The sequence below is a fragment of the Cibotium barometz genome, chromosome 37 (assembly GCF_041138505.1).
Source record: "Cibotium barometz isolate CiBa-2024 chromosome 37, ASM4113850v1, whole genome shotgun sequence".
Taxonomy (NCBI): domain Eukaryota; kingdom Viridiplantae; phylum Streptophyta; class Polypodiopsida; order Cyatheales; family Cibotiaceae; genus Cibotium; species Cibotium barometz.
Window position 1 is genome coordinate 32,325,238 of NC_141082.1, and position 25,759 is coordinate 32,350,996.

At 39.2% G+C, this 25,759-nt stretch overlaps 1 protein-coding gene across 2 annotated transcripts; it reads left to right on the top strand.

Annotated features, from left to right (window-relative positions):
- Positions 1 to 13,446: 13,446 nt before the first annotated feature.
- LOC147617188 (uncharacterized) lies at positions 13,447 to 16,336 on the top strand. 2 transcript variants are annotated; one of them, XM_086776793.1, is made up of 5 exons: positions 13,447 to 14,132; positions 14,263 to 14,374; positions 14,923 to 15,033; positions 15,498 to 15,665; positions 16,000 to 16,336. In XM_086776793.1, coding segments are annotated over exons 1-5 (462 nt in total). In that variant the 5' UTR covers positions 13,447 to 14,130; the 3' UTR covers positions 16,069 to 16,336. The 2 variants fall into 2 exon arrangements, with proteins under 2 accessions (XP_086632919.1, XP_086632918.1); XM_086776792.1 differs by having other exon boundaries at positions 13,447 to 14,374.
- Positions 16,337 to 25,759: the final 9,423 nt, after the last annotated feature.

Sequence of the window (25,759 nt, forward strand, 5' to 3'; positions counted from 1 at the left end):
GGGGAGTGCCATGCCCGAAGTAGATCAGTCCACAAAGGGAAGCAAGCCCAAAGCTTTGCGGAAAGCTTCGAACTTCTCACGAGGAAGCGCCTTTGTGAAAAGATCGGCGAGGTTGTCCTGTGTTGGCACATAGGCCAAGCTGATCTCTCCTGCTGAGAGTCTCTCCCTGACATAGTGATAATGCACCTCAATGTGCTTTGTGCGAGCATGAAAAACTGGGTTTCTCGCAACTGCCAATGCACTCTGACTGTCAGTGAAGATAGAGGTGGCAGACTCCTGTCCAACACCCAAGTCAGCCATAAGCCGTCTGAGCCACACACACTCAACCGTAGCTGTGAAAGCTGCCCTGTACTCAGCTTCACAACTAGAAGTGGCCACAGTAGGTTGCTTCTTGCTCAACCAAGATATGCATGAGCTACCGAGCATGAAACAAAAACCACTTGTGGACACTCTTGTGTCATAGCAACCAGCCCAATCTGAGTCCGAAAAAGCATGTAAATCTGGCGGATCCCCCCTTGGGATAAAACAACCCAAGATGTATGGTGCCACTCAAGTAGCGAAAGATGCGTTTAACTGCCTTCCAATGCTGAGACCCTGGGCTATGCATAAACCTGCTCACCTGTGAGACTGTAAACTGAATGTCCGGCCTCGTAATGCATACATAAATGAGGCAACCAACAGCTGTCTGATAGAGTGTGACATCAAAGTGATCTCCAGCATCATGAAGACTCAACTTCAAACCTGTCTCCATTGGAGTAGCAATAGGATTGCAGTCTTCAAGGCCAAATCTCCGCAACAATGTCTCAATATACTTTGTCTGACACAAAGCAATACCTCCATCACACTGCTTAAATTGTATCCCCAAATAATGATGCAAATGCCCCAAATCTGACATCTCAAAAGAGGCATTCAAATCAGCCTTAAAATCAGCAATATGACTCTCATTTGGTCCTGTGAGCAGCATGTCATCGACATAGAGAGCAATGATTAGATGTACACCATCCACACGTTTAACATACAAAGTGCTTTCTGTTGGACTATTCTGAAATCCATGTGCAGTCAAATATGCATGTATTTTTTCATACCAAGCTCGTGGAGCTTGGTATTTTTATATACCAAGCTCGTGGAGCTTGCTTTAAACCATATAAAGCCTTTTTTAACCTGCACACTTTGTTTTCCTGCCCTCTTTGAACAAAACCACGAGGCTGCGATACATACACCTCCTCATGCAAATCTCCATTTAAGAACGCAGTCTTTATGTCCAGCTGATGTACATTCCAACCATTATGAGCTGCCAATGCACAAATGCTACGAATGGTAGTCATACGACAAGTGGGAGCAAAGGTCTCATCAAAATCAATGCCCTTTTCTTGAGCATAACCCTTTGCAACAAGTCTAGCCTTATAGCGATCAACACTGCCATCTGGCTTTCGTTTCAACTTAAAAACCCACTTACATCCAATGGCCTTTTTACCAATAGGCAAATCACACAAAGACCATGTACCATTCTTCATTATAGCATCATATTCACTTTGCATTGCAGGCAACCAATTTTCTGAATTTTGTGCCTCATCAAATGAAAGAGGTTCTTCCTCTTCACACATACTAGACACAGCCAAAGCATAACAATCTGATGCATAAGAGGCATGCTGAAAACCTGAACGAGTACGACTAGGCATAGGTGCATCAATCTTACTATCACGCAAGGTTTGCACCAGCCATTTAGGCATACCTCTAGCCTGCTCATTTTCAGCCCTATCCTCATGAATTACATCCTGTAAATCTGCATCAGAAATAGGCTGATCTATGATGTCGTTTGAAATCTGCATAGGCTGAATATTTGCCTCATTAGGACTTACATTTGAATTCCCACCTGTAAACAGAGGCAACAATGTATCAAATACATCCCGTGAGCTCACACCTGTCTCTTTGGTACATGATAACAAAGGCTGCACAGCATCTTCTACAAAAACAACATCTCGACTAATCAAGATACGCTTTGACTGTGGATGATACAATCTGTAACCTTTGCTTTCAGCACTGTAACCAACAAAAATGCATTTGACAGCCTTATCATCCAATTTTCTGCGTTGTTGCACAGGCACTAAAGCATAGGCCAAGCAACCAAAGACACGCAAGTGACCAATAGAAGGCTTCCTGCCATGCCAAGCTTCGTATGGAGTAATAGACTGCAAGGCCTTAGTGGGACACCTGTTGAGTACATATGCAGCACACATGACGGCCTCAAGCCAAAACGCATGTGGCAAAGCTTGGCTCTTGACCATACATCGTGCCATCTCCATAAGTGACCTGTTTTTCCTCTCAGCAACACCATTTTGCTGAGGGGTATATGGCACTGTACATTGGTGTTTTATCCCACGACTAGCCAGAAATGCATCAAACTCTTTAGACATGTACTCCCCCCCTCGATCAGTACGGAGGGTGCCCACAGTACAATTGGATACATTTTCAACCATAAGAAAAAACTGTTTGAAGCACAATAACACTTCGGACTTTACCTTCAGTGGATATACCCATGCATGCCTTGAGTAATCATCAATGAAAGTCACGAAGTACAAGTGTTTACCAAATGACGGAGTTTGCATAGGCCCACATACATCACTATGTACAAGCTGCAATTTGCGAGTGGCCCGCACAGAACCATCCTTTGGAAACGCAGAACGCTGCATTTTGCCCAAAATACAGCCTTCACAAACATGTTTCAATGGTGCCTCAAGAGGGGGCAATGAAGCAACCATATCAAATTTCTGCAAACGCAGCAAACTAGCAAAGTTCAGATGACCAAAACGAGCATGCCATAGTTTTGCATCTGAAACTGCCTTTTCATCAGAAACTGCATTTGCTGAATCTTCCACACACTTGTCATAAGAATTGAGCCTATACAGCCCACGAAACAAGGTTCCAGATGCAATAATCGTATCACCAAAAGTCAAATCATGAATAGTACATCTGTCATCCACAAATTTGACTACAAATCCAAGTCTAGCAAGCGCAGAGACAGACAATAGATTCTTCTTTATCCCTGGCACATACAAAGCATCTGAAAGTGTGAAAGCGCTGCCATTTGCAGCAGTAAGCATAATTTTACCAACGCCCTTCACTGGGTAAGAAGCATTATTGGCACATGTGACAGTATTCCCATTAGGGACAGCGTCAAGAGAAGTGAACATATCACGATGCGAGGTAATGTGCTTTGTAGCACCACTGTCAAAATACCAAACATGAGAGTCAACAAAAACTGCCAAACATGCATCATGTACAGATGGGTCATACTGGCAATACACGCTAAACGCCCATTCTGTATCCTGCACAACATTTGCAGAATCTGCATTTGTAGAAGCATCCGCTATTGTGGCTGCATTTGACTCTTTCTTCTTTGCCTCTTTAGCCTTAAGCTTAGGGCAATTCTTAATGACATGATCATTTGCCTTACAATAGTTGCACCTGGTCTTTTTCTTGCCTTTATCAAGAGCCTTCTCAGACTTATTGTTACTACCTGTGGAAGGAGAAGAAGTTGCAGACCTACTAATAGGAGAAGAAACAGTGGAAGGGGCTGCCTTACCACTTCTTCTCTGCTGCTGGGCAGCAATAAATGCTTGATCAACTGCACGCTGCCTGGCCCTGTTTTGCCTGGACTGCGCTTCTTGCAAGAGCTTGTTGACTAAAGTATCATACTTGACAGCATCAGGTCTGTCCTCATTAAGAAGTCTCCATGTGGAAGCAAAAGTCTGATATGTCTCAGGTAAAGCATCAAGAACAGTCTGCACAAGAGAATGATCAGGAATAATCTCACCTGCAGAAATCAACTGTTCTTTGAGATCTTTAATCTCAGCAAGAAAAACATTCATGTCATCATCTTCTTGCATAATCTTCAATTCTAGCTCTTTACGCAGGTAAGCGATTTTTGCCTCGTTACGACCTGCATACAAACCAGCTAGAATATCCCAAGCCTGTTTTGCTGTTTTAGCTGAACGAATATGTGGGGTGATGTTACGTTTGACAGAAAGTGCAATCAAGGCACGAGCCTGCACATCTTTACCATCCCAACGAGCTTGTTCAGCAGTGGGTAAAACAGCACCAACAGTAGAGCTGTTAGAACCTGCAACATCCTCAACAGATCCTACATCCACAGAACCTGGACGTACATCCATACCCTGCACAATGTTCCACACTCCTTTTGCAACCAAAACATGCTGCATCATGTATGCCCAAAGTGGGTAGTTGCTGTCTCCATCCAATTTGTCTTCGGCAGACAACATGCGAAATACATCATTGCTGTTATCAGCCATGGCCACTGACTGAAACTGATGCAAAAGCTGCCTGTAATGAAGCAAAGACTGAATAGAAAACAACTCGTGCTATGTAGCACGGTCCACAATAGAGTACGTATGCCTGTTTTGCAGAAAACTGCATTGTCAAAATTTCTACAGAAAATGACGAAAACACCTGTGCAGAACTTGAAATGCAAAAACGGAGCCCGAAACGACCTCAGATGCAAATTCTGAGAACGCAAGCGCTCGTGAAAACTCACCTCAATCGGAGAACGTGAGTCGGAGGGTGCTGACGGTGTAGCCCTGGGAGCCGATGCCTGCTCTGATACCAATTGTTGGAATTAGGGTTGCAGGAAAGCACACAAAGCTTGGAGAAGAAGAAGCAAGAATGCACACAACACAAAGTGTATTAGATTGTGTCAATGTACAAAAGATAAGTTAGCCCTAGAAGGATGGGCGTATATACAAGCCGGGGAAAAAAACCTCCTAAAGAGGGAAAAAGTGCCCCGACGGTCCTAAGTGTGTTCACACACATGACTGCCTATATATATATGGCAACACAACCATCCCGTACAAATTGGTTACCCTTGATTTAATGTAATTTCTGGTAAAATTGTGTTGATAAATTTGTGATGATCATCATTTTGCATTTAACCCTTGGTTAATGCCTGTAAATCTCACTCAAAATTAAGATTATTCACAGCCAGAGTTGCATTTGCGAATGTGCATAAGAATGAATGCTATATGCATTATGTATTGGGCACATTACATCAGTGTAAAAATGGGATTAGACACTGCCCTTGTCCAGAATAAGGCAAGAGGTAAGACCTCCCGCATAGATTTGGGTTTGCATTGCATAATGACACAAGATAAACAGAAAAAGCCCAAAAGAACTGTCAACAAAATGTTTAAACATGTTGCTCACATGGAGCAAGAAGACCTGACGAGACGGACAAGCTCACATGGAGCAAGAAGACCTGACGAGACGGACAAGCTCACATGGAGCAAGAAGACCTGACGAGACGGACAAGCCCCAGCCATGAAAGAAGAAGAACATCTCCTTCCAAGAAGAAGATCCACACAAGAAGATCTAAAGGAAGACATGGACACGAGAAGAGAAGCTGCCCCAAGAAGACTGAAAGAAGAGGACGACATGGACGCGTGGAGAGAAGCTGCCACGACAGGAAGACTGAAGACAAGAGAAGATGTGAGGCTCCAAAGAGTGAGGAGCCATGTGAAAATCTATGAGAGAGAGAGAGAGAGAGAGAGAGAGAGAGAGAGAGAGAGAGAGAGAGAGAGAGAGAGAGAGAGAGAGAGAGAGAGAGAGACCCCACAACCAAATGTAACCTGCCCCAACAAAGTAAAACCACCTCTGAGCCACCGATGATGTAGGCCACGTGGTAGATAGATGTGTGTGTGAGCACTTTAGTTAAGGTCGCGGGCACTTATAGTAGCCTTGGACACATAGAGAGAGAGACTGTCAAGGACTATGGAGTTTAGGGACTTGAGGCACTGGTCACGGGCTATCAAGTAAGAGAGAAACTTGGTACAGGGTCCAGGTGTGCTAAGTTAACTTGAGGGGAGGTGTAGACACTGGTCGCGGGCTATCAAGTAAGAGGGAAACTTGGTATAGGGTCCAGGTGTGCTAGAGAGTATTCACTTGAGGGGAGGTGTTGAAATATACAAGTGAATAGGGTGTGTGCGAGAACAAGCCCTTGGTTAGAGGCTGTAAAAGAGGATGAGTAAATATGAAAGAACCCGTGAAAAGGTGAGAAGAATATACTGGGAGAGAATAAAGGGTAGAATGAGAAGATTTAGGAAGTGTGGAGACATTCTGGGAAGTGTGGAGATATTCTGGGAAAAGTGAAGAGGTGGAGAGAATCAGGGAAAAGAGGTGAAGAGAATCAGGGAAAAGGGGTGGAGTGAATCATGGAGAAATCAGTGGGATTTGATGCTTGATGTAAACTCTATAAATTGAGGCATTGCTCTAATGAGAATTTGATGGTTTTTGAGTATCCATACCTACATTAATTTATTTGTTAATTATCCACTAATTATATCTTAATTATTTACTAATCACTTTGTTAATGATGTTGATTCTAGTGTTTGATCCACCATAGCTCATCACATTGCTCTAATTTCAACATAGATGACCTGTTTTAACGGGGGATCATGATGCAGAGATCTTTGATGTAAAGATCTTGCTTAGATAGAAGTTTGAGATGAAGGATCTGGGGGGAGCTCAGATATTTCTTGGGTATTGAGGTGATCAGGTCACCACATGGTATTAGATTACTGCAGAGACAGTATGGCTTGGACATGTTGTCCAAGTATGGTATGAGAGGTTGTAAGCCTATCTCAGTGCCATTGGATCAGAATGGCAAGTTGAGTGCAGATTCAGGAGAGATTTTGGCACATAGTAGGAAGCTTGATCTACATGACGATCACCAAGCCAGATTTGAGCTATGCTGTTGGGTTGGTGAGTCAGTTTATGCAGGTTCCTCGGAAGCCGCATTTGGATGCATTGAGACACATACTGAGATATGTGAGGTCTACTTTGCATTGTGGACTATTTTATGAAACTGGGACAGAGATATGTGTACAGATGCTGATTGGGCTGGTAGTATCTCAGATAGAAGATCTACTAGTGGCTTCATGTTTTCTTTGGGGAGTGCTGTTGTGACTTGGAGCAGCAAGAAGCAGCCTATGATTGTTCTATCCAGTACAGAGGCCGAGTACAGAGGTGCTGCTATGGCAGCATGTGAGGTAGTTTGGTTGAGAAAGCTACTTGCAGATTTGGGTCTATCAGTGGTGGATAGACAAGTCATTTTCTGTGACAACATTAGCAGTATACAGTTGGCTAGGAACCCGGTTTTTCATGCTCGCACGAAGCATATAGAGGTCCACTACCATTTTGTCAGAGAGAAGGTTTTGGCAGGAGATGTTGACCTTGTTTATGTCAGCACACAGGATCAGGTCACTGACATCTTCACCAAAGCATTAGGTACAGAGAAGCTCCGCAGATTCAGGGCTTCGCTTGGTGTACATGAGATAGAGTTGAGCTCGAGGGGGAGTGTTGAGATATCGAGCTCATCTAGTGAGGCAGGACACTGATGATCCGCCCGGGGGGTAGGCCCCACACTTACACCACTGGCATGGTTGTTGAGATCATGGGTGATATGCGGCCAGTGAGATGACAGGCTGTTGTGTGACAGTCATTCTAGAGACTGGCATAGTTATAGTGCTAGCTCATTTAGTTGGGTTTACACTATAGAGAACCCTAGTATGTATTTGGTTGAGTACCTTTCATATTGTGTGTACTCTTATCTTTGTATATGGTACGTTGAGTGTTGTGTAAAGAAGAAGAAGATTTTTAGCCTCTCACCTTGTGTGTTCTCTTTTTGTGAGTGTGTGTGTGCTTGCAAGAGCTCAAGCTCTCTTCTCTCCTGCATCTTTTCATGCATATACTAGGAGGCTAACCCACATTAGGCTTGTGAGCATGGGAGCATGGGAACAAGCTCTAGTGGAGCATGGGTTAGGACTAACCTTAAGGGTTAAGGTTAGGGTCGGGCATCCAAGGATCACACATGGGAAATGGAGAGTCAAGAGTCACTTGAGGGCCCTCCTATATAATAGGTGCATGGGGAACACTCAAAGGAGGCTTGGAGGCTTAGGCTATGGTCTCTTGATGTTATCTTGAGGCTAGGTTATGTTATGTTCTCTTGTGTATAGGATCATATCTACTCACCTACCATTTCACACTATAGCTACATTTTATTACAAGACATAATTCTTTTGCAGTATTCACATGTAAAACCATCGAAGGGCATTCCAACTTTTGAAATACAAAGACAGTTTATATGCCTATAACAACCATCTACCTTGTACTTCATTGTGCCATCAAATAAAGTAGCTTTAGTGTATGGCTCACAATACCACTCATGACCCATCTTTACATCATATAAAAAAGGTTTTATATCAATCTCAGTCCCTTTTACATGCATGGTGCTCTGCTATAATCCCCAACACAAAAAATCAGATTTGATGAAGGCAACAAGCTTGAATCACTTGTGGGAATGGAAGATGCTTCTACATGCTCTTGCATTGGCAATTTGGTTGATGTGAGGAAACTACTCAAATATTGTTGACATGGATCTTTGTCAAAATGTTTTCTTGGTTGCCGCGGAAGTCCTGTCAAGGTTGAAGGTGAATGATGCGATGATTCTTTGTTGCATGCTGTAATGTGAGCTTTCCCTTGGATATGTTGTGCTAAAAGTGTCTTCAAATCTGAACCTCGAGGACATAAGGGTACCCACTTTCCATCATGCTTACATGCCACTTTGACAAGCCTTTTATCTTTGTACTCGTTTAAGGTTGCTTCAACAAGCTGAAAATCAGCCCCTACATAAGCAAACAAGCTGAAAATCAGCCCCCACACAAGCAAAAACTCTTGAAAAAGAACCTAAAATACTAAGTAGAAATCATCTCTTGCATGCGTTAATATGAAGAATATATTAGTTTAGTAGCCTTAGGCAAAGAAGTAGTTGCTTACCTTTATGAGAGCTATTGAAATCATTCATCTCCTCAATAGCTCCAAGAATTGTTGGTGCATCTTTGCACAATCATCTATGAGTCCTTTGTACTATTTCCATGAGTAAGTTGTGTTTCCACCTTTGACCCTCGATTAGTTAGGTATCTAGGATGAGTAAGTTGTGTTTCCACCTTTGACCCTCGATTAACTTACTATTTCCATGAGTAAGTTGTGTTTCCACATTTGACCCTCGATTAGTTAGGTATCTCTTTTGATGTGCTTGGCTATCTAGGATGTGAAATCTCATGAAGTTGGACAAGCATGAGTAAGGTGATTGTTTACCACCAATGAGTCTCATTCCATAAGCGCTTCCACATTCATGACACCACACTCGGATTAAAGGCTTATCATTGACATGAGCTCAAACTTATCATCTCTAGGTGGCTATCGCTCCCTCAACTTTTTGCGAACCTTATCACATTGATCCTCCCAAGTTTGAAGAGCTGATTTTGAAACCAAAATACTCTTAAGCATGTTGTTGCCTTGTACTTGTCTGCCACCACCATCGAGATTATGCTCCCTATGATCACCTTCTTCACTTGCATTCACATGAGTAGCTTCTTCACTTGCATTCACATGAGTAGCTTCTATGGCTTTATCTAAGCGTTTACACACATGCTTTGAAGGTCCGTTGTCATCAACCATGTTTAATACTCTCTTTATACCAATGCACTTGTTGTTCTCAACTTGCCAACACTCTTCTTGAATTGGATTTAGTGTGCATAGTTCATCATCATCTTCATCTGTGATGACAAATTGGAAAGCATCACTAACAATGCCATCTTGCATAATCTCTTCGCGTACCACACTATAAGTACAATCACTCATGACTCTACATAACCCAATAGCTTCTTCTCACAAGACCCATGATTGAAAACCTTTATGCGAGCCTTTAAGGAAGGACTATATTTCTTGTGCAGGAAGATTTCTTGTTAAGGAAGATTTAATGAGCAAACAAGAGAGCTGAAAATTATTGAGAAGTAGTGCTAATACTGAGGCTCATTGTTGATTACCCTATTAGAATAGGCTTGCGAAGATTCAATAGATGAAGAAGAGGAAAGCAATAAGAAGAGGGACGAAGAAGAGGAAAACAATGCGAAGAGGGATTTAAGCAGCGTGAACTTTCGCTTTTGGTAAAAGTGTGCTTTAAATTTAAAAAAAGAAATAACTAAAGGCATACTATCTCAAGTGGGGAGGCATATCTCAAATAAAAATTTTCAAAATTGGCATATCTTTTTCAAAATCCAACGTGGGAGGGATTTGAGCTATACAAAAAGTAATCTTACCACTTGGATAAAGCCTACTTCTAAAGACGTTTAATAAAAAAACCCCTTATATTAGTTTGACGGAGCTGGATATTTTAACCCCTCCTGTATTTACAATTCTGTTAGCCCAGACAATTAAATAAGCCCTCCTTTTGAATGCACGTGGTACACTAACGGTGACTTTCGTCAACTTTGACCAAATTATGAATTGATGAATGCCATTTGCAAATCGCTACAAATAATTTTCGAATGGAGATTGGTAGCATTAACTTCAAGATGGATGAAAGAACCTTTATATGCAATGCGATTTCCTGGTTTGTGGTCATGGCCCTTGCTATAGCAAAAATAGGGAGTTCAATAACATTAATAGATACTTGCAATGTCATGAAGAAAAACCACCAATAATGGACATGTCAAGTGAAGACAACAAAATAGGAGATGATGAGGAGGAGGATCAACCTTCAAGGGCTCATCAAGAGTTTTATAAAGGCATATTGCGCAGGGAGGATGAATAATGTTTTTACAAGAGGAGTAGCATCATTTGCATAGCGCTTTAAGAGAAGAGTGGTTGCATTAATAGAGGAATTGAGAGAAATTGAATGCCTAATAAATGGCTAGGATCTAAGGTAAATGAAAAAACAATTCAATTCAAGAGAAAGATGATGCAAACAAGGACAAAGAGGAAGAGCATAAGCAAGTGCACATGGACTTGTAGGATGTTTCTATGGAGACATGCTAAATTTTGATGGGGTATGGAGAGAAGCTTCTGGAGGAACAAAGCACATGTTTATGACTATAAAACTTTTTCTTTTTAGAATTTGCATAGGTTTTCGAGTGTGTGTCATTGTTTTTAGAGGAACATATGGGTGCAAAATTTAGTTTTACAACCCCATTTACACAATTTAGCATGTAGGTGTGTTTAGTAATCGACACACACTAAGTTTATATCTTTTTGTTTATCACTTAATCAATTAAACTCTCAAGCTTATGGTTTCCTCAATACTTTCATGTGTGTATTCTCTCATGTCTATTTGACAAGGGAGAGATGGGCATGATGCAACAAGGGATAAAATTTTTCCACCTTAAAAAAGTGCCCTAATTCTTTTAAACTACGGAGTGATTTTTCCTCCTTCAAGAGAAGCGAGGGGAGATCTACCTAACTTGCTACATCCTAAAGTGGCTATATGAGAAAATGGAATCTAGTCACACTAGAGGCACATGTGTATATAAATGCATATGTGCGTGCCTTTTTATACTATAGTTGCAGAAACATTACATCATCTTAAGCCTTTTATAGTGTCTGGGAAAAGGAGTGTGTCCAAGTCTTTGCATACTTGCATACACATTATTTATATGCATATGCATGTGTTTGCCTTTTTATACTACACTTGCACACACATTATCCGTACGTATATGCATGTGCATGCCTACATCACCTTAAGCCTTTTACAGTTGTATGGGAAAAGGACTGCATCCAACTTTCTAAGGAATATGCTTTTACAAGACTGTTCCCTAAAAGAGCCACTTTCATGAATTGTGTAGAAAAATATGTGTGTGTATTGACAAAAATTGGAAAAGCTTCACCAAATTCCTATTAATGGATTATCTTTCATGAATTAAGTGAAAAAATATGTGTGTATTGATAAAATTTGGAAAATCTTCACCAAATTCCTATCAATGGATTAACCTTGAGGCGTTATATTTTTAGTGCATTCATTTTGATTCATGAGTGAGACTTGGTGGTTGAATACTTTCTCTCATGACATTTGTCTCATGTTTAAAAATGATCTTCTTGTGAAACTTACTATTTATACAATCTGCTTTCACTTCATGTATATCATTACTAACTTCAAAATTAGAAAGGTATGTAGTGGCATTTCATTACCTAAAATTCACAAAGGTAGAAAAGTCACTTTAGTATATAGATCTATTGAGAACTTGAATATGTCACTTGGTTTGTTTCTTATTTGTTGTGATTTACTAAGGGCTTGAATATGGCACCTTATATTTATTCTTTGAACGTTTTTACTCACCAATCTTTACACATGTAAATCCTATACTTATGCATCTTGTAGTGGACCACAAACCATGAAGTGTTACTTTTCTTCCATAGAACATAAGATTTTGATATGGATATGAGAGTTTGCACATCTTCACTGTTGAGTCACTATTGACCTTTGGGAGGGCATGCACCTTACAGTGGTCCTTAAAGTTATGATATGGATATGAGAATCAATACATTTTTGGTGTTGTCCTTTATTTTGGAGAGGACGTGCACCTTAGAGTGGTCCTTGGTGACATTTTTGAAGGAAAGGCAATATAAAGGGGTGAGATGGTAGCTCTAAGGATGGATCAATTTTAGTGAGCGTAGGAGAAGCAAGATACTTAAAAGTGGGAACCTAAAATATGTGGGAGACTTTATGGCAAGAACAAACATATGAAAAAGTATATAAAATAAGACTCTCTAGTAATGAGCATAATGAGGAATAAAGCAATGTTTGTAGGTAACTTTTTTTTTAAAACACAAACTAAAATCTTACAAGAATGTAGACAAGACTCTCGAGTATTAAGCATAATGAAGAATTAATCAATGTGCACATAGAATTGTATGCTAAACATTCTTAAAAGCTTACAACTTCAATGCTCTTTGCTTAATTTTTGGTTGATATGGATAACACATAGCTAAAGTCCCTACATCTTTTGCAACTTTCAAAAGAAAATTAAGGAAGGCTCACAAAAGTGTCTTGACTCCATTATATATGCTTTGTACATCTCCCCTAAGCATGAATGAGTAAATGCCAGTATTGGACAGAGAACATTGACTAATAATAATGGTTAATGGGCTAATAGAAGGCAGTCCTTGATACTAGGAGTAATGGACAGACAACATCGACTAATAATAATGGTTAATTGGCTGACAGAAAGCAATCCTTGATACTAGGGAGTAAATCTCCAGATAAATGTAGGCAATTATCTATGTAGCATAACTTTAGGCAAGGTATAAGTGAGCATGCCAACTTTGCTACAGGGAAGAGGAGGTGGGGGGGGGGGGGGGATGGCAAAGGTAATGATGGAGGCAAGGAACTTGTGACACTAGAGCATTGGAATTTGGTCCATAATCTCAATGGGCACGTGAGAGAGGGAGAGAGAGGGAGTCTATAGAGAGAGAGAGAGAGAGAGAGAGAGAGAGAGAGAGAGAGAGAGAGAGGAGTCTAGAGAGAGAGAGAGAGTCTAGAGAGAGAATTTCTAAGGGTGGTGATATTAACGTGGGTTTTTTTTTTTTTTTTTGGGGAGAGAAACGAGTACCTCGCCGATGTCTGGTTCGCATGTTGCTTTCTGTCGAGCACCAGTCGCAGCTAGCTTGTTTTCTCGCTAAGCTGTTTATCGCCATAGCCACCCATCACCGAGGTTCTGTATGCCCCCCACGAGAAGCCCCTCCCCTTCACTCTGATAAATGCTCGCCTTCCTTCGTCACACTCCTTGCTCTTGACTCTACTCGACGTTACTCGCCGCCTTCTTTACTGCGGCCTCTCTCTCTCTCTCTCTCTCTCTCTCTCTCTCTCTCTCTCACACACACACACACACACACACACACAAGACATGAATCCTCTGCTGTTTCTATCGCTTCCTTGTTCCCTCATACAGTTCTGCAGCTCTCACCCCACCATCTCTGCTTCCTATTCGCAGCAGTAGCCCCTCTTGACGCCCTCATTTCCATGCTTTACCTGCTTCTTTTCATCATCATCATCATCATCATCATTTCTGATCCTATAAATCCACTTTCTAACTCTCGCCTCCCTCTGAGCTACCTGCAACGGCCAATTCTTCTAATATCATCAATTATTTGACCTAAAAGCCTTTATTTATCTATCGCAAGAAACTTCTTCTCCATGGCTGTGGCTGAGGAGGTTGTGTTGGAGGCTGCTTCTTCTAGTAGCACCAGCAATGAGGACATGGAAGAAGTTTCTTGCTCTTCCTCAAGATGTGAGCCTCTCTTTGAAGATGCAGACAAGGATTTTATTAACCATGTTAATTATGAGGATAGTGATGAGATTAAACAAGCTTGTGTTAACCTCAGCAATGAGGCCTTAAAGCTCTTGAGGCATGCAAGCAGGTCCGTGATGAAGAAGAAACAGAGGAGGAGAAGAGCCAGCTCTCTCTACAAGGAGCTGGAGTCCTTTCGGGATTTGATTCCTCTTCACACAATTGGCGACATCAACACAGAGGTTTAAATAATCCACTTGCAAAACAAATTAATTAAAGAACAAAAGCTATATACATACATACATACATATGTGTATTTATGTATATGTATGTGTGTGTTGTTTTTGTGTATATACATATGTGTATTTATGTATATATATGTGTATGTGTGTGTGTGTTGTTTGTGTATATACATATGTGTACATATACATATGTACACATATGTATGTACACACACATGTATAATGTGATGTAAGTCATTTATAAATTCATATATTTATATTTATATGTATTTGTGGTCGTACCTTAACTAGGGTTTTATGAGTAGACTTCTTCATGCGTGCCATACTACTTTTTGAGAGTGAAGTGGAGTGACTTTATCTTTCAGACTTGATAATCTCAAGTTTGATAAGAGATACTAAGGACAATATATATGCGTAAATATATGTGTGTGTGTGTGTGTGTGTGTATACACACATATATGTATGCATACATATGACACAATCTCCTCTCTTTGCCTTTGAATTTATAACTTACTACGTGACATTAGATCTTTGCATCTTGCTTGCAGCCATGTGTTATCACAAATGCATTGGGCTACTTGAAGCTCCTTAAACAGGAGATCAAAGTTCTGAAGGCTGAGGGTCTGGACTCTAATCTATGGGCATTCCAAGATGCGCAGGTATTGGCTTTAGGTGCTAAATTGAAATCACTCTAGATAACTAATCTTAAAGTAATTTAAGTACTCACTAATTGGGATCCTTGTATTAAGCTCTCAATGAAAACTACATATGATGTGAGCATATGGTTTACATTAGATTTTGCCTGATGTGAAGGCCTATAAGTGCCTAGCCCTGGTGTGTTATGTATGAATCCTTGCCTCTGGTCAGATTAAGTGGGTCATTATTACTTTACTTTGACTAGGTTAAGTGTGTCATTAACTCTAGCTTTGCTTAAGCTAAGTGTGTCATTATTACTTTGACTAGATTAAGTGGGTCGTTATTACTTTACTTTGACTAGGTTGTGTGCCATTAACACATGAATTTTACCTATGCTAAGTGTGACATTAACCTAGGTTAAGTATGTCATTAGCAGTTTGCTTTGTCTAAGTTAAGTGTATCATTAACGCTTTGCTTTGCTGTGTAGGCGGAAGTGATGAGCTCAGGGCATAGGCTTGAAATCCACGTGTCATGCAATAAGAGGATAGGCCTTCTTGCAGAGCTTCTGCTGGTGTTGGAATCCACTGGCCTTGTCTTTGATGATGTGGATGTTTCTTGCCATGACCGCTTCCTCTTCCAAGCTTCTAGTACCCAGGTAGCCTGAGAATGCATCTTAATCATATTAAACTCTTAACCCATCACCATAATCAGAAAAAACAACTCAAAACCCATTAGCATTACCTAATCCATCATTAGTATAAGTGTTTTGCAAATTATTTGCACTCCATTTTAGTAATCAATCAGTGGAAATAGTCCAGGCTAATGTATACCATGGAAATCAGGGTAAACTATAAGATCCCATTATCAAGCAATAATTTGGTTTTCCTCATGATCTTATGCAATTTGACCTAATCTTATCAATTCATTGTCAATAATGATCATTATGGCAATTTTTTGTCTAATTGTGATTCGTGGCTGTGTTGTCTCAGAAAGGAGTTCACTTGATGGACAAGCAGGCCATAAGAAGAGCAATCTTAAGGGTGATATACAAAAAATAGAGGCAATATAGGAAATCATTGCAAGCTTAGTGGAAGGGAAGGCGTCTCTCATGAGGAGACCCATCATCATACATCATACAATAAATGGGACCTTTGCTGAAAGAATTCAGATGATTATGTAGTTGAATAGCAGATTACTGGCTGAATGTGGCTCATGTAGGAAAGTCATTAGTTATAATTTCTGCTCTTGAAGCTGCTGTGTACCATTTTAAGTTCAGGAATGTAAGATATACAGAGCGAGCATGCATATACTTGCTGTACTTGTAACTATCTATAGCGTATGTTCTCTCTCTCTCGCTCTCTCTCTCTCTCTTTCTCTCTCACACACACACACACTCACTCACTCACTCACTCTCTCTCTCTCACACACACTGTCCTCACTGATCTCACTCATTGTCACTCACTCATCTCACTCACTCTCTCTCTCACACACTGCTCACTCTCACACACACGCACTGTCACTCACTCTCTCTCTTATACACACTCACACACACACCCTCTCTATATAGCGTATGTTCTCTCTCTCTCACTCACTCTCTTTCCCATACACACTCACACACACACCCTCTCTATATAGCGTATGTTCTCTCTCTCTCACACACTTACTCACACTCTCTCTCACACACACACACACTCTCTCTCTCTCTCTCTCACACACACTCTCACATTTACACACACTCTGTTTTTTTGTTTTTCGAGCCGGGGTCAGAAACGAGCACACTCGTTCTAAGACTCGAATAGAGAAACGTTTTTGTCATTAGCTTCGCGTCTCTGTCGTGAAGACAGTTTCACTACTTCCTTAAGGCATGGCCCCGGAAGACCCAGAAACTGGGCATGACAACGACCAAGAACTCCCAAAGGAGCCAAGGTATTGTGGGACTTGCCCTCAGGCTCACCCACTAAAAACTCTGTATACCCGGTGGATTTCTCACACTCTCTCTCACGCACAATATCGTGTCATACCGAGAATTTAAGCTGGTGAGCAAGCATACCATTTTCGAGGGTGGGTTGGACGGCATAGATCTCCCACTCATGAGCGATGGACGGCTGAGATTTTCCCTAGTTTTGTTATTTTTGTATGCTCTTTAGTAACTAATTTTGTTGGGAACACTGTCATCATATACCTTTCCATTTGTTGGAAAAAGTATTTGTCCAACGTGTTTCATGTGTTTGAAATGGATTCAAGCCTTCGCAATTATTTAGATGTCCAAAGTATATCATGTAAATAATTGCCAAAGTAAATGATGTTTTTATATGTGTGAAACCCCTGCCCCCTCCGCGCACTGGTATTCCGGGAGCTAGCAGTGGAAGTAGCAACCTCTCACGCAGAGCAGAGCTTCCCACTTGGGGCCTCACCCACGAATGTTCGGACAAGAGACTAATCTCTCGGTTCTTCCAAAACCGAACCCGGAAAAAACTTGCCTTACCCAGAAAGCATAGGCAATTCCTCCAAGAAAAATCTTCTAACGTAGTCAAGGGCCTTAACTAACCTTTGTATTCCGACCGAACCCACGAGTCACATGGCCGAATCAAAGGAGGAACTTGCACTTGGTTCATAGAGACCAACGCTTTTTTCCTCATCATTAGAGGTGCAGCCGTTGATTCTTTTTCCATAGAACAAGGATTATCTTGGGACTTACTTCAACTATCGTAACTTGAATATAATTGAATTTTAATTATAGGGATCCATTAGTCTAGCTTAACAACATCCAACCGCCCAACAACTGCTATATTGATAGGATCCATTTTGAAAATTTGGTTATGTTTTGTCTCGGGTACCAGGGAAAGAATTCCCAAGCCCCCTAGCCGGCTCTCATGCAAAAATTAAATAGACAGACCACTTACACACCCAATATGAAATTGCCTTTTCTCTGATTCAACTATTTTCAAAACAGATTTGCAATAAAACCACAGTGTTTCCATCCTAATCCTCAGTATTCAATTTCCAGATCCAATGTCCAACTTTTCCACTTTAAAACCATAAAATCCAATTTCAGTCATTCCTTCCTCAGCATACCTATGGCATCATCGGCAACTAGAACGCTCACCACCTCAGGGACCTTTTCAATAGTTCATAGCCCATAGTACCTAAGAGTTTAATCACATAAAAACCATATGGACTTTCAGTTGGAGATCAGCAAGATCAACCAACAAGATCCATGTAAAAGAGCCATGAACTCATCTGTTGAAGACTAGCAAGGCCAATCAACCAAATCCACGCCCATGTTCAGAAAACAGCACCAACTCATTTTTTTCATCGTCGCACGCGTGGATAGGCGACCCAGAGCCCGAGCATTGTATGGTCAACACCCTCTAGGTTCCTTCGTAGGTCACCTAGCGCTTCACTCATAGGCCGCTTCCTTGGTCCCTCATCCACCGTACCGGAAGCTCACCATTTTTAATCGAACCGAGGCTGGTCAAGACCTCGGCCGACCTTACCACGCGAGACGTCCTTCATTGACTCTCCGTCAGCTGTTGCAACTATTTCACTTAGGTCACCACGACCTCATTCCACAAGATAGTCAAAATGCTTCCCCAGCATTATTGACATAAAACAATCTTTAAAAAACAGGTTTCACATACAATTATAGCTCCAACAAAATACCCATCTTTTCTCATCATTACACATTCTTTCACATCATTCCTCATCATTTCTCATTGTCCCATGTCATTTCTCATCATTCCATATCATTTCTCATTATCCCACATCAATTTACATCCAATCACATCACCCCACATCCACTCACATCCAATCACATCATTTCACATCAATTCACATCCAATCACATCATTTTCACATCAACTCACATCCAATCACATCATTTCCACATCAACTCACATCCAATCACATCATTTCACATCCAATCACATCATTCCCACATCAACTCACATCCAATCACATCATTTATCCAATCACATCATCCCACATCAATTCACATCTAATCACATCTTTCCACATCAATCCACATCTATTCACATCTTCCCACATCTATTCACATCTAATCACATCATTCCCACATCAATCCACATCTATTCACATCTTCCCACATCAATTCACATCTACTCAAATCATTCCCACATCAATCCACATCTATTCACATCTTCCCACATCAATCCACATCTAATCACATTATTCCCACATCAATCCATATCTAATCACATCATTCCCACATCAGTCCACATCTATTCACATCTTCCCACATTAATCCACATCTAATCACATCATTCCCACATCAATCCATATCTATTCACATCTTTCCAAATCAATCCACATCTAATCACATCATTCCCATATCAATCTACATCTATTCACATCTTCCCACATCAATCTACATCTAATCACATCATTTTCACATCAATCCTCATCTATTCACATCTTCCCACATCAATCCACATCTAATCACATCATTCCCCCATCAATCCTCATCTATTCATATCTTCCCACATCAATCCACATCTAATCACATCATTCCCATATCAATCCACATCTAATCACATCTTTCCACATCAATCCACATCTAATCACATTATTCCCACATCAATTCACATCATTCCCACATAACGTAGTCAAAGGCCTTAACTTTCCTTTTTCATTCCGACCGAACCCGTGGATCACATGGCTGGAATCAAGGGAGGAACTTGCACTTGGATCATAGAGATCAACGTTTTTTTCCTCGTCAAAGAGGCACAGCTGTTGATTCTTTTTCATAGAACAAGGATTAGCCCTGATTTACTTCAACTATCGTAACTTGAACAGAATTGAATTTTAATTATAGGGATCCATCAGTCCAGCCTAACCCCATCTAGTCCCATGGGTTATCCAAACGCCCAACCATTGTATTGATAGAATCCATTTAGAAATTTGGTTATATTTTGTCCTGGGTATCAGGGAAAAGAGTTCCCAGGCCCCCTCGCCGGCACTCATGCAAAATACAATTTAGACACACCACTTACACACCCAATATGAAATTGCCTTTTACAGATTCAACTGTCTTTTAAAGCGAACTTGAAATGAAACCATAGTATTATTGATCATAATCCTCCAAAATATCCAGATCCAATTTCTAACTTTTCCACTTTCCAATCAAAAAATCCAATTTCAGTTATTCCTTCCTTGGCGTACCTATGGCATCATTGGCAACCAGAACACTCACCCTCTGCTTACTCCGGGGCCTTTTCGATATTTCCTAGCCCATAGTACCCAGGAATATAATCAAGTATTCCATTCATCCCTTCCTCAGCGGACCTATGTCATCATTGGCAACTAGAACGCTCACCACACCTGCTCACTTAGGGGCCTTTTCAATAGTTCCTAGCCCATAGTACCTAGGAATATAATCACATAAAAATCATATGGACTCTCAGTAGAAGATCAGCAAGATTAACCAACAAGATCCATGTAAAATAGCCATGAGCTCATCCGTTGAAGAATCATCCTTCTACCAAGGACCTAACCATAAAGATGGTTAATCTTTCTAAAAGAGAGATTTATTAAAATAAAATACTATAATTAAGCATAAAAATTAGCATTAATCTATTTAAACATTATGAATCATTGGAGAGCATGATTCAAGAGAAAACCATTCCATTGAAAGCTTCTCAAGTTTTAGAGGGGTCGAGAAAAAGAAAATCATTGAGAGAATTGAAAAAAAAACCATTAAATTAGGTTTACCTTTGAATTTGGCTTGATTCTTTGGCTAAGAAGTGAAGCCCACAAGCAAGTCCTTGGCCACCAAGAGGGGGAGGGTAATCTCCAAGAGAGGATGGAGAATAGAGAAGCTCCAAAGCTCCCAAGAGAAGAGGCAAATAGAGGGATAATAGAAATTACACTAAAATGAAGATAATAATGGCATGTAAATTCACAAAGATAAAAATACAAAGGAATGAGGGTCTATTTATAGGTGAGGGAGGCCAATAACCAAGTCCAACTGGGTTCTAGAGGTTTCCAGCTTCAATTTGACTCAATTTGGACAAGATTTGGATCAGTTTGGCTCCCTTTTTGATCTAGTTTGCATCAGGAGAGAGGAGAGTTGAAATATCTTGATTTTTTTTGAATTAAAAATATCAAGCAATGATGATAAAAAAGGCACCTACCTCAAGTGGCTTTACCTCCTTACTGAGGTGTCAAAATGCATCATTTTACTAAAATATCCTATTTTTTTACTATTATACCTTAATTTTTAACTAATAAACCCTGTACTCAGTCAACTCTTCATCTTATGCAAGCATTTACTCATTTTTGGGATATTTTCTTTTATTCTTTGCATTTTTGTCATCCCAAACACTTGGATTAATCCTATTGTCCCTTTGGAACCTTATTTAGACCTTAATCTAATTTTTTTTGAAAATGTGGACCCTTAGGTTAAGGTCTCTTATACACATATTCAATGAATTCCTAATTCACATTGGAAAGTTTATTTTGAACTTCTATTTTAGGGAAATTCATTTTAGATATCAGGAGAATTTTTGTATCAAAAAATATTTCAATTTTGAGTTACCTCTCTCTAGATATTTCTCTCTCAAGGCCAAAACAGGGTAAAACAAGATCTTTTTCCATTTCTGAGGGGGGATGATTACAAGAGACTGAAGAGAAGGTTCTTACACTTGTACATCTCAAAAGCTGGGGGAGAGGAATGTTACACACATCCATTCACATTTTATCTGAGAGGAATGTTACACACATCCATTCACATCCATTTTATCTAAGTGAATTATATTTATAATCATTTTCATAATTTATCTAGAAAATTTGTGCACAACCTTCTTTATTTTTCAGGCAAATGAATAATGCTCAAAACTCCACTTTTAGCATAAAATCAATTATCTAGAAAATTTGTGCATAACCTTCTTTATTTTTCAGGCAAATGAATAATGCTCAAAACTCCACTTTTAGCATAAATCAATTATGCATAAAATTTATTTTTTTAATAATAAAATTTTTGCCATAGTTTTCCCGCATTTTCTATGAAATGAGAATGCCCAAAAGTTCATTTTTAATATAAAAAATTGTTTATGCAAATCCTTCATTTTCTAATGATAAAATTTTGCTATAGTTTCCTCGCATTTACTATGAAACGAGATTGGTTAAAATTACATTTTTAACATAAAAAATAGTTTATGCATAAGCCTAAGCTTAAACATAAACATAAACATAAGCACCTTTAAAAAGTACCCAATATGACTTTCATATTATAAGAATGTTAGCCCAAGCCCTCTTTTACTTTAGAATGAATAAATATGAATTTTCCTAACATAAAACAAGCATAACTGAACTAATCCTCATTTTAATTAGCTTAAAAAATCATAAAAAAGCTTAATCTTTATCTAGCTTGTTAGGCCTAGAGATTTGGTTAAGAAAATAAGATTAGGACTAAGATCTATCCTTCCAAGAAGGACTAATCCAATAAAGGTGAGATACCAAAAGAGAGATTTACAAATCAAAACATTACTTTTAAGCTTAAAAGATTAGCATTAATTCATTTTTAACAACATAATCAATAAAAACATGGTTTTAAAAGAAAAACCCATAGATTAAAATGCTTCCTAAGCATTAGAGGGGTTGGGAAGAAGATTACCATTTAGAAAAAACACCATTGTTTAGGCTTACCCTTGGTTTTTGGCTTGATTCTTTAGGGAAATGCGAAGCCCTTAAAGAAGAAGCTTGGCCACCAAGTAAAAGAAGGTAATCTCCAAGAGAAGAAGACTATTAATGAAGCTCCAAAGCTTCACAATAATAGAAATATAATAAACTAAAAATTACACTAGCATATAGTTACTCCAATATGAAAATACAAAGGAATGGGGGTTTATTTATAGGTGAGGGAGGCCACCAACCAAGTCTAACTAGAATCTAGAGGCTTCCAGCTCTAGTTTGATCCATTTTACAAGTTTAGACTAGTTTGGCTCACTTTTTTGATTTGGTTTGAAGGAGAAGAGAGGAGAGATGAAATATGAAATATCTCACTTTTTTGAATTAAAAAATATCTCACTTGATGTGATTTCTAGGTGCCTCCTTCATGAGCCCTTCTTCCCATTCCGAGGTGTCAAAAATTTTATTTTTTAACTAAAAAATCTCATTTTTTAACTAATAAACCCTGTACTAGTCAACTCTTCATCTTATGTGAGAATTTACTCATTTTTGGGAGATTTTCTTATATTCTTTGCCTTTTTCTCATCCCAACACTTGGATTAACCTTATTGGCCCTTCTTGACACTGTTTCGACCTTAATAAGAATTTTTTTGAAATTATATACCCCTCCCTAGGCTAAGATGTCCAATTCACATTTTTAATTAATCTCTAATGCATATTGGAAAACTCTTTTTAAGATTATGTTTCCGGGAATCTCTTCCTATTGACTGGGAGAAAATTCTTATCCAAAAATATTTCAAAATTGTATTACCTCTCTCTAGAATATTTTCTCCCTCTAGACCAAAACAAGGCAAAACAATATTTTCTTGCATTCAGAATTAGGGGATGATTACAGAGAATATTTTCTCCCTCTAGACCAAAACAAGGTAAAACAATATTTTCTTGCATTCAGAATTAGGGGATGATTACAGAGATTGAAGGGGAGGTACTTACACCTTTACATCTCAAAAACTGGAGGGAGGAATCTTACATTATGATCCTACCTTGGTTGATGTGATGATCATATCTATAATGGGCAAACAAAGAGGTCACACAAGAATCCAAAGCCTATGAAAAGGGCATGAGTTTGATCCCGATCCATGGCTAAAAGAGTTGTGAGGTGTAGCCAATCACCCGCTCACTTGTTGCCACTGGCACAGCAAGTGCCTTCTCGGCCATGACGAACTTATCCAAAGCCTATGAAAAGAGGTCACACAAGTCTAAGGATGCTTACCCTCATAGGTTCTCAATCTCAACCATTGAGGGAAGGGAACTGTACATATTCTCCTTTCAACCTTCTTTGTTTGTGACTTTGATATTCACATTTGAATTGGTTCGTTATAATCTAGCGGGCATGTTTTCGGCATCCCAAGGACCGTGGGCATGTTGTCAGTATCCTAAGGACATGTGCCCGAGAACTCTCTCTCTCTCTCTCTCTCTCTCTCACACACACACACACACACACACACACACACACACACACACACACACATGCATGTGCATGCATGCACACATTGTAAGATGAAGTAACAACTTTATAGACTAGGTTTAGGACCATGGTCATGGGATCAAGTATATAAGGGGCTCATGGGCCGTCATTTATACCTTTTGACCTTTTGATACCTTTTGATCATTGATATATTCTTGGAGCCTTTGGATGCCACCCATAGGCTTATGGAAAGGTTATTCCATCCTCTTAGTGGTGTGAGGTTAAACCACTTAGGCACCATGGTTTTAGTAAGCTTGATTGCAAGCTTCCATGATGATTTGTCCCATATCTCAGCTTAAGTCACACTCCATTACATTTGGTATCAAAGCTCTTAGCTTAGATATTGATGTTTTTATTAGAGAGTGATTAGTGCTTAATCTATTTTTGGATTAGTGCTTTTACACTTGCTTTTTTCATTTTGAGAGGATTAGTAGTGAGATTAATGATTAATCATTTTCGAGTTTATGCTAAGCACTATTTTCACAAAACCTAATCTACACAATTTTTTGATAATCTCCTTGATTAGTGTTCCTTGATTTTTTGCATTTCTTGAAAATTTTCTTAATTTTTTTGAAATCTTGAAATATTTTTAAGATTAGAGTTTCTTACACTAAACCTACTAGTCCTTCTCTATTCTTATTTAGATCCTTAGGATTCTATGTATTCTAGGGAGAGAGTTGAGGTTTTATGCAGTTTTAGTGAAAATTTAATCAAGAAAGTGGTGCAGATTTTAGATTTGTTGCAAAAATTGTTTGAAGATTGCTGCACAGAGTTCAATCCGTTATAGATTGATTGGTGCATAATTTTTGATCAAGAAAGTGTGCAGATGGAAGATCATAGTTCTATTTAAGATTTTATACAGATTGCTATGTAGTTGGCAGTTCACTGCAGATTTAGACGATTTAGACAAAGTTTACTGTGCAAAGTAGAAATTCAAGAATCTTGGTGCAAAATTTTCAAAGTTTACAAAGATTATTATGCAGAATCAAATCTTAGTGATAGTGAGTGATTCTTCATCCAACCTTTCAATCTTGGTTATTTTTGTAAGAATTTGGTTCCTTAAAGAGAAATTGTTATAAACTTCAAGAAAGCAGTGGGTATTATATTGAAAATTTATGCAAGAAAGTAAGATTATTGAATCTTGGTGATAATAGTGAAAGATTATGTCAAGAGTTTATTGATTAAGTATCATTAAGATAGTTTCTTGATCAAGAAAATGACTAACAATAATGATTAGTACTAATCTTATGATTATTAATTAATCTTAGTGAAACTTGATAAATCAAAGTAGTTTAGATTGCTTATGGATCAAGGAAGTCATGAACAATAGTTCATTAGTGATTAATGACAAATTTTAATGAATCTTGGTAGATCAAGAAGTTTAAAAGCAAGCTACAATGGCTAACAACATATTAATTGGATTGTTTAATATCTACCAGAGATTGGTTAACAATTCTAATAGCTTGACTAGAGATCCTTAAGTCTGATTGAGGCCTATTTTGCAAAGAAAGTAAGATTATTGAATCTTGGTGATAATAGTGCAAGATTATGCCAACAATTTGTTGATTAAGTGC